Here is a 20115-nt window from a genome sequence, read left to right as displayed (position 1 = left end):
CTTCCTCTCAGCAGGTGGCATCTCCCTCCCCTGATTCACCAAAGTGTTCTCAGTCCTATTTCCTTTCCCAATATATATATATATATATATATATATATATATATATATATATATATATATATATATATATATATATATAACATATATTACTGGCAGTGTGATGCTAAGCAAGTCTTTTAATTGTTTGCCTCAGTTTCTCATCTGTAAGATTAGGAGAGAAGGAAATGGCAACTCACTCCAGTATCTTTGCCAAGAAAACTCCAAATAGGATCATAAAGAGCTGAATGTGACTGAAAAGACTGAAAAATGGCATCTCATTAAGGGGGTGGAAAAGCTAGATAAATTATAAATGTGAAAAAAAAACCAATGGTGTTTTTAGTAACTCCAGGCTTAATGAGCCCAAAGTATAATTTATGGCAAACAAAAGTTAATGTTGTCTAGTATGTGTTCAGAGTATAATGGAGGATGGTGTAGTAAGTAGCAAACAGGCTGGATTTGGAAGCGATGCTACCCCTTACCTAGAATGTTCCTACCTCCTGGCTTCCCTGGCTTGAAGTCTCCCCTAAAATCTCACCTTCCCTTCTTCTTGAATCCAGCACCTCTCCTCCAGTCACCCTGTATACACCTTGTTGAGTGTCTTGTATACTCAGTGATTAGCATGGTACCTGGCATGTAGTAGGGACTCAGTCTTCAAACCCATCAGCTGTGCAGGGTCTACTCCAAGGATGTGAAGCCTCCCTCCAGCAGAATGGGCAACCAAGAACAATTTATTCCAATAGCCACCAAGGCGGTGGCACAAATCTATTCTCTGCCCCAATGGATTGGATTGTTCTTCCCTCTTTGGGTCAGTTTCAAAGTACGTAAGAGTTGAGTATTTCTTATCTCCAACCTCTTTACCCTTCCAGTGTATGGATGTTCTCCCCTCTCCCTCCATGAACTTCTTTGTGACATATAAATTTACCCCCTTTTGTTTCTTTTCACGTTTCTTTTAGTACTAACCCCCCTTTTTAGCTGTAGTTGTATATATATAAACACATACACGTATATGTATTTATGCATACATATATCTATATACCTATTTATGTCTTGTCATTTCATCCTGTACAGTTTGTCACTATTCCCTCTAAGTATAATTCTTCTAGCTGCCCAGTTGAAAATAACAGTTTTTAAGAGTTACCAATGACCTCTTTTCTTATAGGGATACATATCATTTTAACTTATTGAGTCTCTTAAAAAAAAAAAGGTTTTTTTTTTGTTTTGTTTTGTTTTTATTCCCCCTCTTTTTTTAAACATTATTTTATTTGGTCATTTACAAACATTATTCATTGGAAACAATGATCATTTCTTTTCCCCCCGCCCCCTCCCACCACCTCTCCCATAGCCGATGCACGATTCCACTAGGTTTCACATGTGTTCTTGATTCGAACCCATTTCCATGTTGTTGGTATTTGCACTAAAGTGTTCATTTAGAGTCTCTCCTCAGACATGTCCCCTCAACCACTGTAGTCAAGCAGTTGCTTTTCCTTGGTGTTTTTACTCCCATAGTTTATCCTTTGCTTATGAATAGTGTTTTTTAGATCCCTGCAAGTTGTTCTGGGACATTGCATTGACCTTATGGAGAATTCCGTTACCTTCGATTGTACCACAGTGTATAAGTCTCTGTGTACAATGTTTTCCTGGTTCTGCTCCATTCACTCTGCATCACTTCCTGGAGGTTGTTCCAGTCTCCATGGAATTCCTCCACATTATTATTCCTTTGAGCACAATAGTATTCCATCACCAACATATACCACAATTTGTTCAGCCATTCCCCTATTGAAAGGCATCCCCTCATTTTCCAATTTTTGGCCACCACAAAGAGCGCAGCTATGAATATTCTTGTACAAGTCTTTTTCCTTATTATCTCTTTGGGGTAAAAACCCAGCAGTGCTATAACTGGATCAAAGGGCAGACAGTCTCTTAGTGCCCTTTGGGCATAGTTCCAAATTGCCCTCCAGAATGGTTGGATTAATTCACAACTCCACCAGCAATGAATTAATGTCCCTACTTTGCCAGATCCCCCCCCCCCCCCCAGCATTCACTGCTTTCCTCTGCTATCATGTTGGCCAATCTGCTAGGTGTGAGGTGATACCTCAAAGTTGTTTTGATTTGCATCTCTCTGATTATCAGAGATTTAGAGCACTTTTTCATGTGCTTATTAATAGTTTTGATTTCTTTATCTGAAAACTGCCTATTCATGTCCCTTGCCCATTTATCAGTTGGAGTATGGCTTGATTTTTTGTACAATTGATTTAGCTCTTAGTAAATTTGAGTAATTAAACCTTTGTCAGAGGTTTCTATGAAGATTGCTTCCCAATTTGTTGCTTCCCTTCTGATTTTAGTTACATTGGTTTTGTTTGTACAAAAACTTTTTAATTTGATATAGTCAAAATTATTTATTTTACATTTTGTGACTCTTTCTAAGTCTTGCTTGGTTTTAAAATCTTTCCCTTCCCAAAGGTCTGACATGTATACTATTCTGTGTTTGCCTAATTTACTTATAGTTTCCTTCTTTATGTTCAAGTCATTCATCCATTTTGAATTTGTCTTGGTGTAGGGTGTGAGGTGTTGATCTATTCCTAATCTCTCCCACACTGTCTTCCAATTTTCCCAGCAATTTTTATCAAATAGTGGATTTTTGAACCAAAAGGTAGGATCTTTGGGTTTATCATATACTGTCTTGCTGAGGTCACTTGCCCCAAGTCTATTCCACTGATCCTCCTTTCTGTCTCTTAGCCAGTACTAAATTGTTTTGATGACCGCTGCTTTGTAATATAGTTTGAGATCTGGGACTGCAAGGCCCCCTTCCTTTGTATTTTTTTTTTCATTATTTCCCTGGATATCCTTGATCCTTTGCTATTCCAAATGAACTTTGTTATAGTTTTTTCTAAATCAGTAAAGAAATTTTTTGGAAGTTCAATGGGTATGGCACTAAATGGATAGATAAGTTTGAGTAGAATGGTCATTTTTACTATATTGGCTTGTCCTACCCATGAGCAGTTAATGTTTTTCCAATTGCACAAGTCCAGTTTTAGTTGTGTGGCGAGTGTTTTGTAGTTTTGTTCATATAGTTCCTGTGTTTGTCTTGGGAGGTAGATTCCTAGGTATTTTATTTTGTCTAAGGTGATTTTGAATGGGATTTCTCTTTCTAGTTTTTGCTGCTGAGCTGTGTTGGAGATGTTTAGAAATGGTGATGACTTACGCGGGTTTATTCTGTATCCTGCAACTTTGCTAAAGTTGTTGATTATTTCAATTAGCTTTTTGGTTGAATCTCTAGGATTCTTTAAGTAGACCATCATGTCATCTGCAAAGAGCGATAACTTGGTCTCCTCCTTGCGTATTTTGATGCCTTCAATTTCTTTTTCTTCTCTAATTGCTACTGCTAGTGTTTCTAGTACAATGTCAAATAGTAGAGGTGATAATGGGCATCCTTGTTTCATTCCTGATATTATTGGGAATGCATCTAGTTTATCCCTATTGCAGATGATATTAGCTGATGGTTTTAGATATATATTGTTTATTATTTTTAGGAATGAACCTCCTATTCCGACGCTTTCTAGTGTTATCAATAGGAATGGATGTTGTATTTTATCAAAGGCTTTTTCTGCATCTATTGAAATAATCATGTGATTTTTGTTGGTTTGCTTGTTGATATAGTCAATTACGTGGATGGTTTTCCTAATGTTGAACCAGCCTTGCATCCCTGGTATAAATCCTACTTGATCATGGTGGATGATCCTTCTGATCACTTGCTGGAGTCTTTTTGCTACTATCCTATTTAAGATTTTTGCATCTATATTCATTAGGGAGATTGGTCTATAGTTTTCTTTCTCTGTTTTTGACCTGCCTGGTTTTGGAATCAGTACCATGTTTGTGTCATAAAAGGACTTTGGTAGAACTCCCTCTTTGCTTATTATGTCAAATAGTTTATATAGTATTGGGATTAACTGTTCTTTGAATGTTTGATAGAATTCACTTGTGAATCCTTCGGGCCCTGGGGATTTTTTCTTAGGGATTTCTTTGATGGCCTGTTGGATTTCATTTTCTGATATGGGATTATTTAAGAATTCTATTGTGAGATTTAAAATGGTTGATGTCTTAAACTGTAGTGATTAAAATAGTGGAAGATATAAATTGTGATAGATATGAGAGGGTGAGTAAATTTGACTGCAGAAAATATGTTTCACTACAGTATCTTGGTTTTTAAATCAAATATAAGGTGGTCACCAGGGAAATATTCCCAATTATTCAAATACCCAAGTCAACTGGGCTTTATAGATATTTTTAATTAATAATATAATGAGGAATTAGAGAAAGAGAGAAAGAGTAGGGAAGGAATAATTATGAAGGGCCTCAAGCCAATATGGCCTAGACCTGAGTCTTAAGTGAGAGAATCAGTCAGTCAGTCTTTTAACACTCACCACAAGGATTCTAGTGACACCAGGCCAGCTCCATCTCAGCTGACTTCACCAGAGAGCCTTCCAGCCAGAGACTGTTCCAAAGGGCCTCTCTCCAGAGCCTCCAGAGGGACAGAGTGCCCTTAGAGGAACTCCAGCGAGACCTCCTTAGAGATTGTCCTCCAAGAGCTACCCTTCTCCAGAGCCTCTCTCAAGAGATTCTTCCCAAGCAATACTCATCAGAGATCCTCCAAAAGGATTTCTCCAAAAGGATATCTCCTCAAGAGATTCTGCTTTTTCTTATATAGGGGTTTTTCTCCCATGTCACCTCCCCTAAGTCCCTACATCTACCAATCACTGTAGACACTTTCCAAAGGACTGCCCATCTAAATTCCTGCTAAGTCAACTAATCTCCTCAGTAAGTCTGAACGAGAGAAAACACAGCTGAGTCAACTAATCTCATCAAGAGAAAACTTGCCCGACCCTTTTAGGTACCTAGCATCCCATTGTATCAATTCTAAAAACAGGCCTGGCTCAAAGAACTCCTTGCCTTATTATAAGCATGGGTCCAAGTATTTTCATTGTTTATCAAGGAGTTTTCTCTCCTAAAGCAGTCTTAAGTACGGTTGGAGTAGAGGTCCTCCCATTTCTGATCCTGGCAATTTCTCACATCAAAATGGGGAATGTTTCTCAGTAGGGAATTTGTTCCAATTAAGAATTCCCTGATGGGGAAATTTTTAACATTCACAAGTCTGAGAGATTTCAAGATTTACACTATTCTTCTGTTAGTCTAGGTAGTTTGTATTTTTGAATATATTCATCCATATCGCCTAGATTGGTGTATTTATTGCCATATAATTGGGCAAAGTAATTTTTAATGATTGCCTTGATTTCCTCTTCCTTGGAGGTGATGTCCCCCTTTTCATCTTTGATGCTGTTAATTTGCTTTTCTTCCTTCCTTTTTTTAATTAGATTGACCAGTACTTTGTCTATTTTGTTTGTTTTTTCAAAGTACCAGCTTCTTGTCTTATTTATTAAATCAATAGTTCTATCACTTTCAATTTTATTAATTTCTCCCTTAATTTTTAGGATCTTTAGTTTGGTTTTCTTTTGGGGGTTTCTAATTTGTTCGCTATCGAGTTTTTTTATTTGCATTTCCAATTCATTGATCTCTGCTCTCCCTAGTTTGTTAATATATGCACTCAGGGATATGAATTTACCTCTGATTAGTGCTTTGACTGCATCCCAAAAGGTTTGAAAGGATGTCTCGCTGTTGTCATTTTCCTCGATGAAATTATTAGTTGTTTCTGTGATTTCTTCTCTAACTAAACAATTTTGGAGTATCATATTGTTTAATTTCCAATTATTTTTTTTTTGATTTGCTTTTCCATGTACCATTACTGATCATTATTATTATTGCCTTGTGATCTGAAAAGGCTGCATTTATTATTTCTGCTTTTCTGCATTTGTATGCCATGTTTCTATGACCTAGTGTATGTTCAATCTTTGTGAATGTGCCATGTGGTGCTGAGAAGAAGGTGTATTCCTTTTTATCCCTATTTATTTTTCTCCATATGTCTATTAACTCTAATTTTTCTAAGATTTCATTTACTTCTTTTGCCTCTTTCTTATTTATTTTTTGTTTTGATTTATCTAAATTTGATAATGGTTGGTTCTAGTCTCCCACTAATATGGTTTTACTGTCTGTTTCTTCCTTCAATTCTCCTAGTTGCTCCATTAGAAATTTGGGTGCTCTATTATTTGGTGCATACATGTTGATTAGTGATATTTCCTCATTATCTAAAGTCTCTTTTAACAAAATATAATTACCTTCCCTATCCCTTTTAATCAGGTCTATTTTTTGCTTTGGCTTTATCAGATATCATGATTGCAACTCCTGCCTTCTTTCTATCAGTTGAGGCCCAGAAGGTCTTACTCCATCCTTTAATTCTGACCTTGTGGGTGTCTACCCGCCTCATGTGTGTTTCTCGAAGACAACATATGGTAGGGTTTTGGATTCTAACCCATTCTGCTATTTGTCTATGTTTTATGGGTGAGTTCATCCCATTCATGTTCAAAGTTATGATTGCCACTTGTGGACTCCCTGGCATTTTGATATCCTTCCCTAATTCTAACCTTTCTTCTTCAGCTCTAACTTTTTAATCCAGTGATTTACTTCAAATCAGTCCCCCTTGTCCCCTCCCTTGATATGTTTCCCTTTATAGCCCCTCCCTTATTGTTCCCCCTCCCCCTCTCCTTCCCTCCCTTTTTGTGTTCCCTACCCCCCTTCCCCCACCTTGGTTTTCCCTTCTCCCTACCCTTGTTGGGTAAGATAGAATTCAAGATCCCAATGGATCTGGATGTTCTTCCCTCTCAGAATTGATTTCCCTGAGAGTAAGGTTTAAGTAAAAACTCTCTTCCTCTCCTTCTTATAGGAGTTTTCTTCCCCTCCCCTTCCCGTGTGAATCTTTGTGTGAGAAAGATTATTCTATTTGATTTCCCCCCCTATTTGCACATTACATTTTCCATATATTAATATATATAGATTGATATAAATGTAGTCCTTATAGAAGAGAGTTTGAATAAAAGAAAAGATAATAATTTTCTCCTTTTCCCTTTCCTTCATATTTACCTTTTCAGGTATTCCATGCTCTTTGTTTTTCGATAATGAACTTTCCACAGAGCTCTGGTCTTTTCTTTGCAAAAACTTGGAAATCTTCTATTTTGTTGAATGGCCATAGTTTCCCTTGGAAGTATATAGTCAGTTTTGCTGGATAGCTGATTCTTGGTTGAAGACCCAGCTCTCTTGCCTTTCTGAAAATCATGTTCCATGCCTTACGATCATTCAGAGTGGAACTTGCAAGGTCTTGTGTGACCATGATTGGCATTCCTTTATATCTAAATTGTCTTTTTCTGGCTTCTTGCAAGATTTTTTCTTTTGTTTGAGAGTTTTGGAATTTGGAAATTACATTCCTGGGAGTTGTCTTTTGGGAATTTAGTGTAGAGGGTGTTCTGTGAGCTCTTTCAATGTCTGTATTGCCCCCTTGTTCTAGAATCTCTGGGAAATTTTCTTTGATTATATCTTGTATTACAATGTCGAGTTTGCTGTTTATTTCTGGCTTTTCTGGTACTCCAATTATTCTTAAATTATCTCTTCTTCCTCTATTTTCCAAGTCTTTCACCTTGTCAGTGAGATATTTTATGTTCTCTTCTAATTTCTTGATCTTTTGTCTTTGCTTTATTGATTCTTGCTCTTTTTCAAGGTCATTGTCTTCCAGTTGCCTGATTCTGACCTTTAAAGCCTGGTTTTCCTTTTCAGTTTGGTCAAACCGGTTTTGTAGTTGCGTGAAATTCTTTTGCATTATTTCCCACTTTCCCTGCCAGAAGGCTTCCATCTTTTTGATCATTTCAGATTCAAATTCTTCATGGGTTTGTGGAGAGTTTCTGTTTCCTTTGGAAGGTTTCGGAGCATTTGCTTGTGTTTCCTCTTCTATCTCCTCTGTATTTTTTATTTTTGCTCCATAAAATGTGCCCAAAGTTTCCCCCTTCTTCTTGTTTTTCTTGTTGTTTTGAGGCTTTTTTGCTTCTGTGCTGTGTGCCATCTCTATCTGAGTGGGGAGGACTAGCTCTTCTTATATCTGTCTGGTGTTCAGAGGCTTTAGCCCCAGGCAAATTGTCCGTTCTCCGCAGCTGTTCTGTCTTCCCGGGAAAGCCAGGAATTTGCTGGTGTTTTGGTGTTGCTGCCCTCCTCAGTTCCCTCCCGATGCTTCTCCATTGCTTTACTTCCATGCTCTGAGCGGTGCTTGGCACTCTCCGCAAGGTATTTCAGTGCCTTTGCTGGCCGGAAGACCCTGTACTCTGAGGGGGAGGAGCCATGGCTTCCCAGAGCTCCAAGGGCTTCTGGTAGGATTAACTTCAGCTGGGTTGAACTGAGTATGCCCTGACGCAGGGACCTCCTGTGATGCTCAAATGGAAGGATCCAGCCAGGGGGCTACAGGCTCTCCCCCTCCCCCCGTCTCTCTCTGTTTCCCTGCTGTCTGTGTTACCCCCGTGACTGGCTCAGGTTGTTTTCAGGATGCAGCCTTCAGAATAGCCGGCCCTGAGGTCTTTTTGCCGGCTCTGAAGTTCCCGCTGCTGCCTTGGACTCAGAGCTCTGGGTTGGGAGGAATGGGTCCTGGGACCTTCCTTCTGCCTACCCCTTAGATCCAAGTGATCTAGGGTTCTGGCTTTTGGGGGGGTCGTACCTTTTGATCCAGGTCCAGGAGGAGAGTTCCTGGGGTCTATCCTGTTGTTCGTTTTGAATTTTGGTGCCCTAGAAGCATACAATTTGAGATCAGTAAGGAAGGGTTTTTGGTTATCTGAGATTTAGCTCTGTCTAAGCCGCCATCTTGACTGGAAGTCCTCTTCCCCCCTCTTTTTTAATTACCTTTTGATGATTCCCTTGAGTTCTGTGCTTGGGCATCAAATTTTCTGTTCAGGTCTGATCTTTTCTTTACAAGTTCTTGGAATTCTATTTTGTTGAATGACCATACTTTCCCCTGTAAGAATATAGTCAGTTTTTCTGGGTAGTTGATTCTTGGTTGTAGACCTAGTTCCCTTGCTTTCCAGAAAATCACATTCCATGCCTTTTGGTCCTTCAGTGTAGATGCAGCCAGATCCTGCATTATCTTCACTGTAGTTCTGTGGTATCTGAATGACTTCTTGGCAGCTTGTAATAGCTTTTCTTTGGTCTGATAGTTCTTGAATTTGGCCTCAGGGTACATTCAGCCCAGCCCAGCTCAACTTAATCCCATGAAAAGTCTTCAGAGTTCATATAACATTCCTGGGTGTTGTCAGTTGGGGATTACGTACAGGAGGTGATCTGTGGATTCTTTCAACCTACACTTTTCCCTCTTGTTCTAGAATATCAGGGCAGTTTTCTTGAATAATTTCCTGTAGTATTATGTCCAGGCTTTTTCTTTTGTCATGGTCTTCTGGTAGACCAATGATACTTAAATTGTCTCTCCTCAAATGATTTTCTAAATCCTCTGTTTTGGGAATGAGATGCTTCATATTTTTCTCAAATTTTTCATTCTTTTGGTTTTGTTTTATAGTGTCCTGCTGCCTTGTGAGGTCACTCTTAATTCTAATTGTTGTATTCTGGTTCTTAAAGACTGGATTTCATCCCTGGATTTTTGGTCATCCTCCTTCTGGTCTGATTTTCTTTGGAGGTCATCTTTCATTCTCTTTACCTAATCTCTCATCTCCTCTGCCTCATCTTTCATCTTTGCCGCATCTTTCATCTCCTTTGCCTCATTTTCAAGCTGGTTGATTTTGGCTTTCAAGACACTATTTTCTGTTTCCAGATGACATCTTAGTTTTTAGATTCTTTTCTCAATTGTCTTCAGCCTCTTAATTGTGTTTTGAATTGCATTTTGAGTTCTTCCAAAGCCTGTATCCAATTCGCTGGGATTTCTGTTTTATTACTTGCCTCTTCCTGTGTATTGTTTGTTCTTGGTTCGTTGCCTGTGCAGAAGCTGTCAATTGTAATTTCTTTCCTCTTTTTCTGTTGTTTGCTAATATTTACCTCTTCTTTGCTCCTCATATTTGTGCTCTTGCTCCTCTCATTTTTTTTTTTATATGGGGGCTTTCTGTCAGTCTCCCCTCTTGGAGCTTTGTCAGATATATCAGTGCAGTCTGTGGGGGAGGAGTGTTGGGGTTTGAGCTTCCCTGTCCTCTGGAGGCTTTTGATTGGATTAAAGTCCAGCAGTCAGTGAGGGAGTGGTGTTGGAACCTGGATTTCCCTGAATGTACCCTGAGGCCAAAACCTCCTGGAAGGCTAGAGCAATATGGAGGGTGTCAGCCATTCTGACCAGGCTGCCAGCTCTTCGCTCCCTCTCCAGCTGCTTCCCAACTGCCTGTGTTCCACGCTTTGAGACTGGCACAGCCCTCCCCACAACGTACACCCTCTAGACCAGTGCCTTTATCCACCCAGAGGTTCCCGCTGCTGCTGGAGGCTTAGCACTCTGTGAGGGGGGTAGGGGGGAGGGGTCCTGGCTTCCCTGAGCTCTGAAGACTTTGGATGAGATTAAGTCCAGCTGTGTTGGGCTGGATGTGCTCTGAGGCCAAAACCTCCTGGAAGGCTGGAGCAATATGGAGGGTGTCAGGCTACCTGCTCTGCGCTCTCTTGAGCTGCTTTCCACTGCCTGTGTTCTATGCTTCCATGCTCTGAGCCTGGCACAGCCCTGCCCACAAGGTACACTCTCCAGACCAGAGCATTTGTCCACCCAGTCTGCTGCTGGAGGCTTAGCACTCTAGGTGTGTGTGTGTGGGGGGGGGGTACCTCTGCCTTCCTCCTAAGCCTGAGTGTTCTCAGATTCTGACTTTAGGGAGGGGGGGCGGTACCTTTTGAATTGAGCCCAGTAGGAGGGTTCCCCAGCTGTCTTGTTGTTAGGTTTGATTTTCAGTCCCCAGGAGCATTTAGTTTGTGATAGGTAGTAGTAGTAGTAGTAGTCTCTCGGTAACCGAGGATGACTATTGTCTTTGTGTTTTTGTGCACAAAGACACTTGTACATGAAGATTTAAGTGGAAAAGTCGATGCACAGAGACAGTCCCCCTCTCTCGGCATTGGAAGCCTGAGTCCATTGGCACGAAAAGTCGTTACACTTGGAGACTTCCTCAGCTTCATTGGATGGCTCTGTTCAGCCGAAGCTGTCTTCACATGCTGGGTGAGCAAAGCCCTAGTTCACCAGGGGTCGATGACAACCCGATGGCTACCCTCACTAGGTTTGGCCGGCCTGTCGAAACTGTTGCCCAGGGTGTGGCCGCTGCCACATGCTAGCAGCTACTAGGAGCCACAAGTGAGAGCTGGGAAGGGTTTTCAGAGGTCTGAACTATTGCTTCTCCTAAGCAGCCATCTTGACTCCGCTTGCCACCAAGGCAGTGGAAGCAGGCACTATAGCACACTTAAGTTTGGTCAGACTTCAAATATGTCAGTCATCCATTGATTCTCATGCCATCATCACCAGTCATCCTGATTTTGGCCTTCTCACTGGACTCTGATGATTGGAAAGCGAGGCCAATGATTTTATGTACCTCTGCATCACTTAAATCCATTTCATAAACAAGTCACTCATTATGTCATTGGTCCTATTTGAAAAATGAAGGGCCAATGCGAAGTTCTGGGTTCAATTGTGGCCTTGGACACTTCCTAGTCATGTGATCTTGGCCAAGTCTTTTACTCCCCATTCCCTAGTCCTTACTGCTCTATTGCCTTGGAACCAATACACTATTTATTCTAAAATAGAAGTTATGGATTTTAAAAAAATACACAGTAGTGTATTCTCTAGGAAGAAGAGACAAAGGCAATTTTGAAAGTAATGTGAAATTTATTATAAATTTAAAAAAATAGATACGAAATACTCATGATTTCATATACAATCCTCTATGTTCTGTGTTGTGTATAGAAAAGTTCATGGGGGAAGAGTGCTCAAATTTTTAAAAACTGTATTTTTTAAAACTGTATTTTAAAATGTACTTTAAAAAGCCAGGTGAATATTAATTCTTTTGTGGTCTTGTGGCATCCCACAATCAAAAATGACCTTTCCTTCCTCAGACTTGAAATAGCTTCACAGATTTTCTTAAGTACCTAACATTATTTTTACAGTTATAAATTTGTGATGCAGACTCCTCATTTGAAGGATTATCTATGTATTTCCCTTAGACCTCTTTCTGAAAATAACATGTCTGTTGAAATGAATTGATCTGTTCCTTGCCTTATAGAAGGTTAAACTCTTTCCTTAGAAGGAAATAAAAATGTACATTGTTTAAGTTTTTCCCTGGGTTTTATCAAAGAGATGACTGGATATATAGTGTATTGCAAAGTTTAAAGCACTCCATAACGATCCATGATTATTCTAACCTCAACAACCCAAAGCCATTCTTCATCAGATGAATTTATTAAAAAGTAACACATTTCAGCCAAAGAGAAGTTTTGGAATTTTCCCACTGTGCTCTACAAAAAGTATGCTGTAGATAGATGGGCTGAGAAGGGAAAGTCCATCCCTGGTATTCATGTACTGGGCTAACATCCCATACCAATGCTTCCCTGTGCAATAGGAGTTGAAATCATGTGAAGCATTCAACTCATTATGTACTTTATGGTGTATAACTTCATGAATACTAATTTCCTTCCCAAGCTCTTCTGCTTTCACTCTCCACACACATTTCAAAAGCATTTCCCTGAGATGCCTGAAAATGTTGTCCTATCCTATTATCCGTGGACATATTAAAATAGTATGCTAAGAGGTTTTTCTGCAATGCAGACCTTCCTGAATCCAGGACCCTATTTTGATTCTGATCACGTCCATTTTACTTCTCCCTCACCTAGGAAAGGAAGATGATCCTTTTCATCCCAATCTCTCAGAGCTCTGAACAAAGACCTAGCACCAGCATCTTCACAATCATGGCCTTCCTATAAGCATGACTATAATTAAATCCTCTTTTACATGAATTTACAAATTATTTAAATGATCTCATGTGTAGTTTATTACAAATTACAGAATAAGAGTGAACAAGTTGTATTTTCAAAGTTTTAAATAATTGACTCTAAAAAAAAACATTCATTTCCTTTGCCTTTTCTTTTTGTGCATGTTTTTTGGACCTCTTCTCTGTTTGAAGTTTTTCTTCTTCCTTATAAGACTTTTCACATCTCTATCATGAAGCCAGTCATCTCGTTCAGCCTCCCACTGAAGTTGTTTAATACCTTTGAAGAAAAAAGCCAACTTGGTGGAGTAATTGCATGCAATAAAGTATTTTTACTACAAAAAGGATTGTCAAACACACAAAGTCAAACTTTAGTAGGGTGAGTGAGGTCCCACCTACCCCATTATCTCTGAGGAAAGCTGGATAAAGAAAGCAAAAAGGAGGGAACATTTTCCATCAGGAATTATCTTGTCATAAAGCACCTCATTGAGTATGAAGATAGAACTGAGTAACATTTAAATGTCAGAAATTATGATGTTTAATTCATTCTGATGGGGCTTATGGTAAATTATGTGACTAATTAGTTAAAATCAATTGTGAAAGCCCCCATTTCAGAAAAGACATTGATAAACTGGAGAACAAAGATGTTGAACCATCTTGATATCCTACTATAGCAACATCCATGGAAAGAAATGGGAATATACAACCTAGAGAAGAGTCAGGGATGGCATGATAATGACATTTAAGTACCTGAAGCTCTATTGCTAAAGAGGGAAAAGACTTGCTTTATTTGGCCTCAGGGACAGAATTCAGAACAATGGGTGAAAGCTGCTCTAAGGACTTCAACTTCCTGAGAACTAGAACTATCCCAAAGTGGCCTAGACTGAGTGAGGTTATGATTAGTTTCTCTCACTTAGAGGTAGTTTAGGCAAAAACTGGGTGACTATTTTTTTTAATAGGCAGTAGAGAAGATTGTTGTGTATGGATCTGGCTGTATGGTTTTTAAAGTCCCTTTCACTGAGATGAAGATATGGGTCATGTTTTGTTCTTTTAGAAAGCACATCTATGAAATTTTGGACAAGGTCTTCCTATAATATTAAATCAAGGTCTTCTAATCATTCCTCAAATAACATTTCAGGGACACGTGTTTTTAAATTGTTACAAACCAGGGGGCAGCTGGGTGGCTCAGTGGATTGAGAGTCAGGCTCAGAGATGGGAGGTCTTGGGTTCAAATTTGGCTTCAGACACTTCCCAGCTGTGTGACCCTGGGCAAGTCACTTAATCCCCATTGCTTAGCCCTTACCACTCTTCTGTCTTGGAACTAATACATAGTACTGATTCTAAGATGGAAGGTAAGGGTTATTAAAAAAACTGTTACAAACCACTTACTTGCATTATCTTTGTTGGCCATGGCATTCATACCAATGTTATCAAACTTGGAGCCAACATTTTCATCCAGCAGCTGGCCAAACTTAAAACAAAAAAAAAAAAAGAGAGAGAAGTTTATGAAAAATTTAGCTTGAAATCATGCTAATTTGTTTTTCTTTACCTATGTTTTAGACTTACCTCTTCAGCAGAAACAAATAAACTGGAATCATTGAAGGATCGCTTCTTTTTTCGCTTTGGGCCTGTAAAAAAGTATTTAAGATTAAATCCTAGATTAAATGTAGAAACTAGAAAATATTTTGAAGTAAGTTATAGATGTAAACCCTACAATAGGTGAAAAGAGAAGGCAGATGAGGCTGGATAAATTTTTAATCAACAGTAAACCTTAGTACTTCCATCGTGCTTGGCCTCTTGCTTCCATTCTCACTAATCCTCTGAAGGAGCAATGCCACAACCAATGGTTTAGGGATAAGGAATTCTCTTCTTCCCCCATTGGACAGATATAGATGGAGGGGGAGAGGGTAGAAGGAAGCAAGGGGTAGGTTGGTAAATGAAACAAACTGAAGAAGCAACTGCTATATACATATGTCAGTATTAACTATTTATCATTACTATCTTTATTCAAGTAGGAAAGTAAGCAAGCATTTATTAAACACCTGCTATGTGACACATACTATTAAGGATTTTATAAATACAATCATATTTGATCCTCACAACAACCCAGGAAAGTAGGTGTATTATTATTCCCAGTTTGCAGCTAAAGAAACTGAGGCAGCCAAAGGCTTAGTGATTTGGATAGGTTTTACACAGCTAGTTGTCTGAGGCCAGATCTGAACTCAGGTCTTCCTCACTCCAGGCCCAGCACCCTATCTACTGTACTATCTAGCTGCTTCTAGTAGTATTAACCACAGGTCAACTTTGCCTTTCAAAACTAGAGAATGAACTAAACCTTGTTCCCTAAAATAACAACTTCAGAAGCTTAGGATTTAAAAATAGTTAGTGGCATCTGAAAATAACAATTTGGTTCGACGAGATAAGGAATTTGGAAACTACATAAAGCCAATTACATTTTAGTGAATTACTTCTCAGAATTTAATTGGACTGCCAGATACATAAGTACTTTCCCCCCACTCCAGATTAATCCATTCTTGGACTGACTATGAAGGAACTTAACCAAGGTGTGTTATTTGCTAAATAGGACAGATAGGGGCAAGACCTGTTATGGACAGGAACTAGGGGACTTTCTTTATAACTCAGTCACCTAGGATCCTGGGAAAGAAGACAGACTTGCACCAAGGTCTTCCTAGCATGTGGCTAGCTACCCCATCCACTATGCTACAATGCCAAGTAGGAGAATCAAAACTGTGGATTTATATACAACTATGCAAACCAGGGCCTGAAATTTTAGTAAAAAAGAAAAAAATAACCTCCAGGAATTATATTGGTTCAGACAGATGATGATGCCCTTGATATACATTATCACTGTAACACTATTAGGTATGGAAAAACCTGATGAAAGTTTATAGTCAATATTTTTAAAATTATTACAATTGGGTAAATCTCTCATTCATTAACAGTATTAATTCAGAAAAAAATTTTTTTTACATGCTCAATGGTAAGCGCGTAAGATTGGATAAGTTCTAAACCTCCAGCAAGATGAAGAACAGGCTTTTGGCTTTCATTGAAAAGAACAAATGCATTTTCAGACCATAAAATGAGAAGTCAGATTTGGGGAGAAAGATGCTGTCAAGAGGAGCTTAGTTGTTGAGTAATGCAGTGGTTTCACTATGAATGAGAGATCCAGAGGGTTTTTAAATATAAAGAATGAAAAGATGGAAAAAAAGAAATGCCATTTATTGGAACTTGCATATTATAAGAAGCTTTATTAGCAGACTAGTTTACATATGAAGGAGAAAATATGAAAATATTAATGTAACATTTTCTGAGAAAGGAAAAATACATTAGATCCTTCCACAGTTTTAAGAATAGGAACAATTAATCTTTCTTACCTTGAAGTGATGCAACGAAGTCAACATCTGCTTTTTTCTTTTTGCCTTTTTTAATGCTAACCTTGGTACCGACTTCATCTTCTAGTTCTGTTATTAAATACATATGGGACAATTAAAGTAAGTCAGTCAACCAGCATTCATTAAGTACCTACTATGTACTAGGCTCTGAGTACTAGAGATACAAAGAATGGCACCAGTGCTTGTCCTCAAAGATCTCACATTCTAATGGGGAAGACATATGCAATGTTAGTATCTCTCTTCTCTTCTCTCTTTATATATAGATATAAATATAAAACACATATGACTGGTTATTGTCCTTTGTATTCGAGGACCAAAATCACGTCACTGGCAGTATGTTCTGACTCATGCATACACTGGATTTAAGTGAGGCAGAGTTGCACCAAGTCATCAGCCTCACTTTTTCTTCCAATCATCCAAGTCCAATGGCAAGAACAAAGTCAAGATGTCTGGTGACAGCTCAGGATGCAGTGGACAGCCTTGGCATCTTTGACATCTAGCCAAGTTCCAGGCACTTCAGAGTTTCTATTAATGCCTGCATACTTGATGGAAAAACATTGTTCTCATCTACCCATTCCATTGAAGAGAGCCTTCACAAGCTTGGGGTAGACACCACCCCATTCACCAACAAGTTTGAGGCATGTTGGTGACCCTCAACCTAGTTTAGCCTGCAGGGTAAGTCAGTTCACTGGGCATGCTTACAGCTTCTTGGAACATCTATATATTGTGTTTGGGAGGTAGTATCAGAGGAAAGATACCATTCATAGGGGAAATGAGGAAAGATCTTCAGTCCTATGAGTTACAGGTTCATGAAGCAGATGATCATATTCTTTTCGTATGTGCTAGACTCCATTTCAAAGAATTCATAGCTAGACAGAGCCTTACTCCCAAACCCCTCAGTCTTCTAATAAGGAAACAGGCCAAGAGAAGCAAGGTGCCAAAAAGGGAATGGGAATATAGGTCATCTCACTCCAAATGCAGCCTAGGCAATGTAATGCACACACAGTACGGGCCTCAGAGGGAACACAGGAAATGAACTGAAATATGCAGTATGTAAAAGCACTCATTACAAAAGTCATTAGTTTTTGGCAGGGTTTTACCCTGTTCATGCATGTCAGCATTCTACTTTTCCAAGAAGCAGTGTGGTACAGAAACTCCTGTATCCCAAGCCTTTCCTGGCATGTGTCATGATAGCTGACAAGACCTAAATTTTAGCCCTCTCTGACAACTTATGAACAGCTTAACTGGTCATATCACTGTAAAATGAAGTTAGAGAATAATGTTTGGGAATAAGAAGGGGATAGAGGAAAGAGAGGAGACAAGAATACAAGTCATCTTATGGAAATCAATTCTGTATGCAATTTCCTTTACAATGGTCTCAATTTCTCCACCAAAAAATGAAGCTATCATTTCCCTTACCTATAGCATTAGAATTATCATCATTATGTGAAAATGTTGATTAGAATCAATTCCATCATGGCGCATTGTGGGAAAACAGGAGACAAAATGATTTGTGGTTGAAGAAAGGAAACTAAAGAAATCAAAGTTTATAAGATGCTAAGGAAAAAAGCTTTTAGGGAAGCTACTTGGGCAAAAGCTTTATAAACTTCAGGAAAAATAAAGCTAACAAGTTCCCTAAATATCTCAAGTCAAAGTCCTTATCATCCAAAGACACCTACTGACCTGGAATGCTTTCACTTTCTTCATCTAGCACATCCATGAATGTACCTCCAGCTTCATCAACTTCTTCAAATTCTTCGTCCATACTACCCAAGGAGATCTCTTCATCATCCAAATCATTGAAGTTATCATCATCACTACCTTCCAAGTCTGATTCCTCATCCTCTTGGGTATTCTTAGACTTTTTGGTTTTCTTTTTCACATTACTAAAAACAAAAGCTTTTTGTTAAAAAAAGAAAGAGAGAGAGGCAACACTGTCATATTAAATGAAAACAATAAAATAAGCAAATAGAGGAAAAAAAGTAATTCACCCAGCAAAATTAAGGTCATCCTTAGTATCCTCTTCAAATGTGTCTGCAGGAAAAGAAACAAAGATCAAATATGAAACAAAGAATAAGACATAAATATATTTTATAACTTTCTCACTTACAAATAGATGTGAATCCATCCTATGATTTAGTTACTTTTATAAGGCTCAATAAATGTTTTGTTGAAGTTGATAGTGATATCTGTCCAACAGAATCCTGCAACTTATGGTGGTGTGAGAAAAGTAATGATTTGTTGCACAATTTAAGTACAATTATAGTTCCAGATCACTTAGTTTTATTATCCTCTAATAATGACAATATATATAAATATAAAACACATGATTGGTTATTGTCCTTTGTATTCAAGGAGGACCAAAATCACATCACTGGCAGTATGTTCTGACTCATGCATAAATTGGATTTAAGTGAGGCTGACAATTAATGCAAACAGAACAACAGGTTGTTGGGAAATCAAAGCTTTTTTGTGATACTGTGTTATGGTGGACTTAATTATAGTGAAAATACAACTAGTTCAAAAGAATCTAGATAAAATTAATTCAAAAGCCAGGATTATCAAATATCCAAGTGTTACTATTTCCTTCATTTTCTAGAAATTTCTATTTAAAACATATTTTTAAAAATCCTTTTGTATAGTACAGATTAAGAATTAAAATGGGCTATGTTTGTACTTTCACTTTAAGTAGACTAAAATGGGTCTCTGATTACACATAGTTTGTAATCAAGAATTGGACTCTTTTCCTAAGATCACCCATCTAGTATGGCAATGGTAATTTAAGAATAAAGAAAAAATGGTTGGGAGGTTACTACAAATGTATTGTCTAAACAATAACAGGTAAGAGTATATACTAAGTACAGGCTGGAGAAGATTAGAAAGTTGGAGATGACTGGAGGCAAAGGTAATGAATGGTACCTTCCAAGTTATTGACTTTAGGGGGGTAGGTGAGGAAGAAGAGAGATGACTAAAAGACGACTGTCTCAGGAGAGCCAAAAAAAAGGAAGAAATTTTTAAGGGAGAAGCTGCTGAATCAAGTTTTGAACATGGGTTGAATGTGAAGCATTAGTGGGGAACCAGGTATTGAAATGAAAATGAGACCAATTTCAGATATAAGACTTGAACTTTAGGGAATGGCTGAAGATAGGACACAGAAGCTGTAGGATGTTTACATAGAGGCAACTGAATCTGTGGGAGTAGATAATGCCAAGAGAAAGACTACAGAAGAGTAACAAGGACAAGATTTAGAGGCCCTCACATTTAAAGAATAGGAAAGGAATGGGGTAACCTAAGATATCGTCTTCCACTAAGAACCTCTATCTAAATTACAGATTTCATATAGGCTATACATAATTTGGCATTCTTTTGTGATAAGATACATACTAAGGCAGAGAATTTCAACTATCTTTTGGAATGTTACAAGGATCTTAGAGCTTAAAGGCAATGGATAACACTGACTGCTTCACATGAATGAAGTAAGATGCAGGAACCCTAAGCATAAAATAACTATTTGTTAAGTGGATCAGGGTTGTTAGCTACAGCTTCAAGAATGAAAAAGCCTAGGCAGGAAAAAAATTACTTTTTGTTCTAAAGCAGCAGTTCTCAACCTGTGGGTCGCGACCCCGGCGGGGGTTGAACAACCAAAACACAGGGGTCACCTAAAGCCACTGAGAAATCGCGCTACTTTACAGCAAGATCTCAGAAAGAACGGGGACCCTGCTGCCCGCACATTATACTAATATTAGTTACCTATCAGCAGCCTTCCGCCTAGACCGGACTCAAACAGAGACCCAGAGACAACA

The 20115-nt window shown here is 38.6% G+C and overlaps 1 protein-coding gene across 2 annotated transcripts in view; it reads right to left on the bottom strand.

Annotated features, from left to right (window-relative positions):
- Window positions 1-11783: 11783 nt before the first annotated feature.
- Window positions 11784-20115, bottom strand: part of CEBPZ (CCAAT enhancer binding protein zeta) — a 39745-nt gene continuing 31413 nt past the window's right edge. For both annotated transcript variants that reach the window (XM_056795184.1, XM_007477034.3), the window contains exons 11-16: window positions 18304-18346; window positions 17996-18198; window positions 16295-16381; window positions 14466-14527; window positions 14289-14370; window positions 11784-13179 (exon numbers count right to left, since the gene is read on the bottom strand). In XM_056795184.1, the coding sequence (XP_056651162.1) occupies window positions 13037-13179; window positions 14289-14370; window positions 14466-14527; window positions 16295-16381; window positions 17996-18198; window positions 18304-18346 (620 nt within the window). In that variant the 3' untranslated portion in view covers window positions 11784-13036. The remainder of the gene's footprint in view (window positions 13180-14288; window positions 14371-14465; window positions 14528-16294; window positions 16382-17995; window positions 18199-18303; window positions 18347-20115) is intronic.

Source organism: Monodelphis domestica, chromosome 1, assembly GCF_027887165.1.
Source record: "Monodelphis domestica isolate mMonDom1 chromosome 1, mMonDom1.pri, whole genome shotgun sequence".
Classification (NCBI taxonomy): domain Eukaryota; kingdom Metazoa; phylum Chordata; class Mammalia; order Didelphimorphia; family Didelphidae; genus Monodelphis; species Monodelphis domestica.
This window is presented reverse-complemented; position numbering and strand designations above follow the sequence as displayed.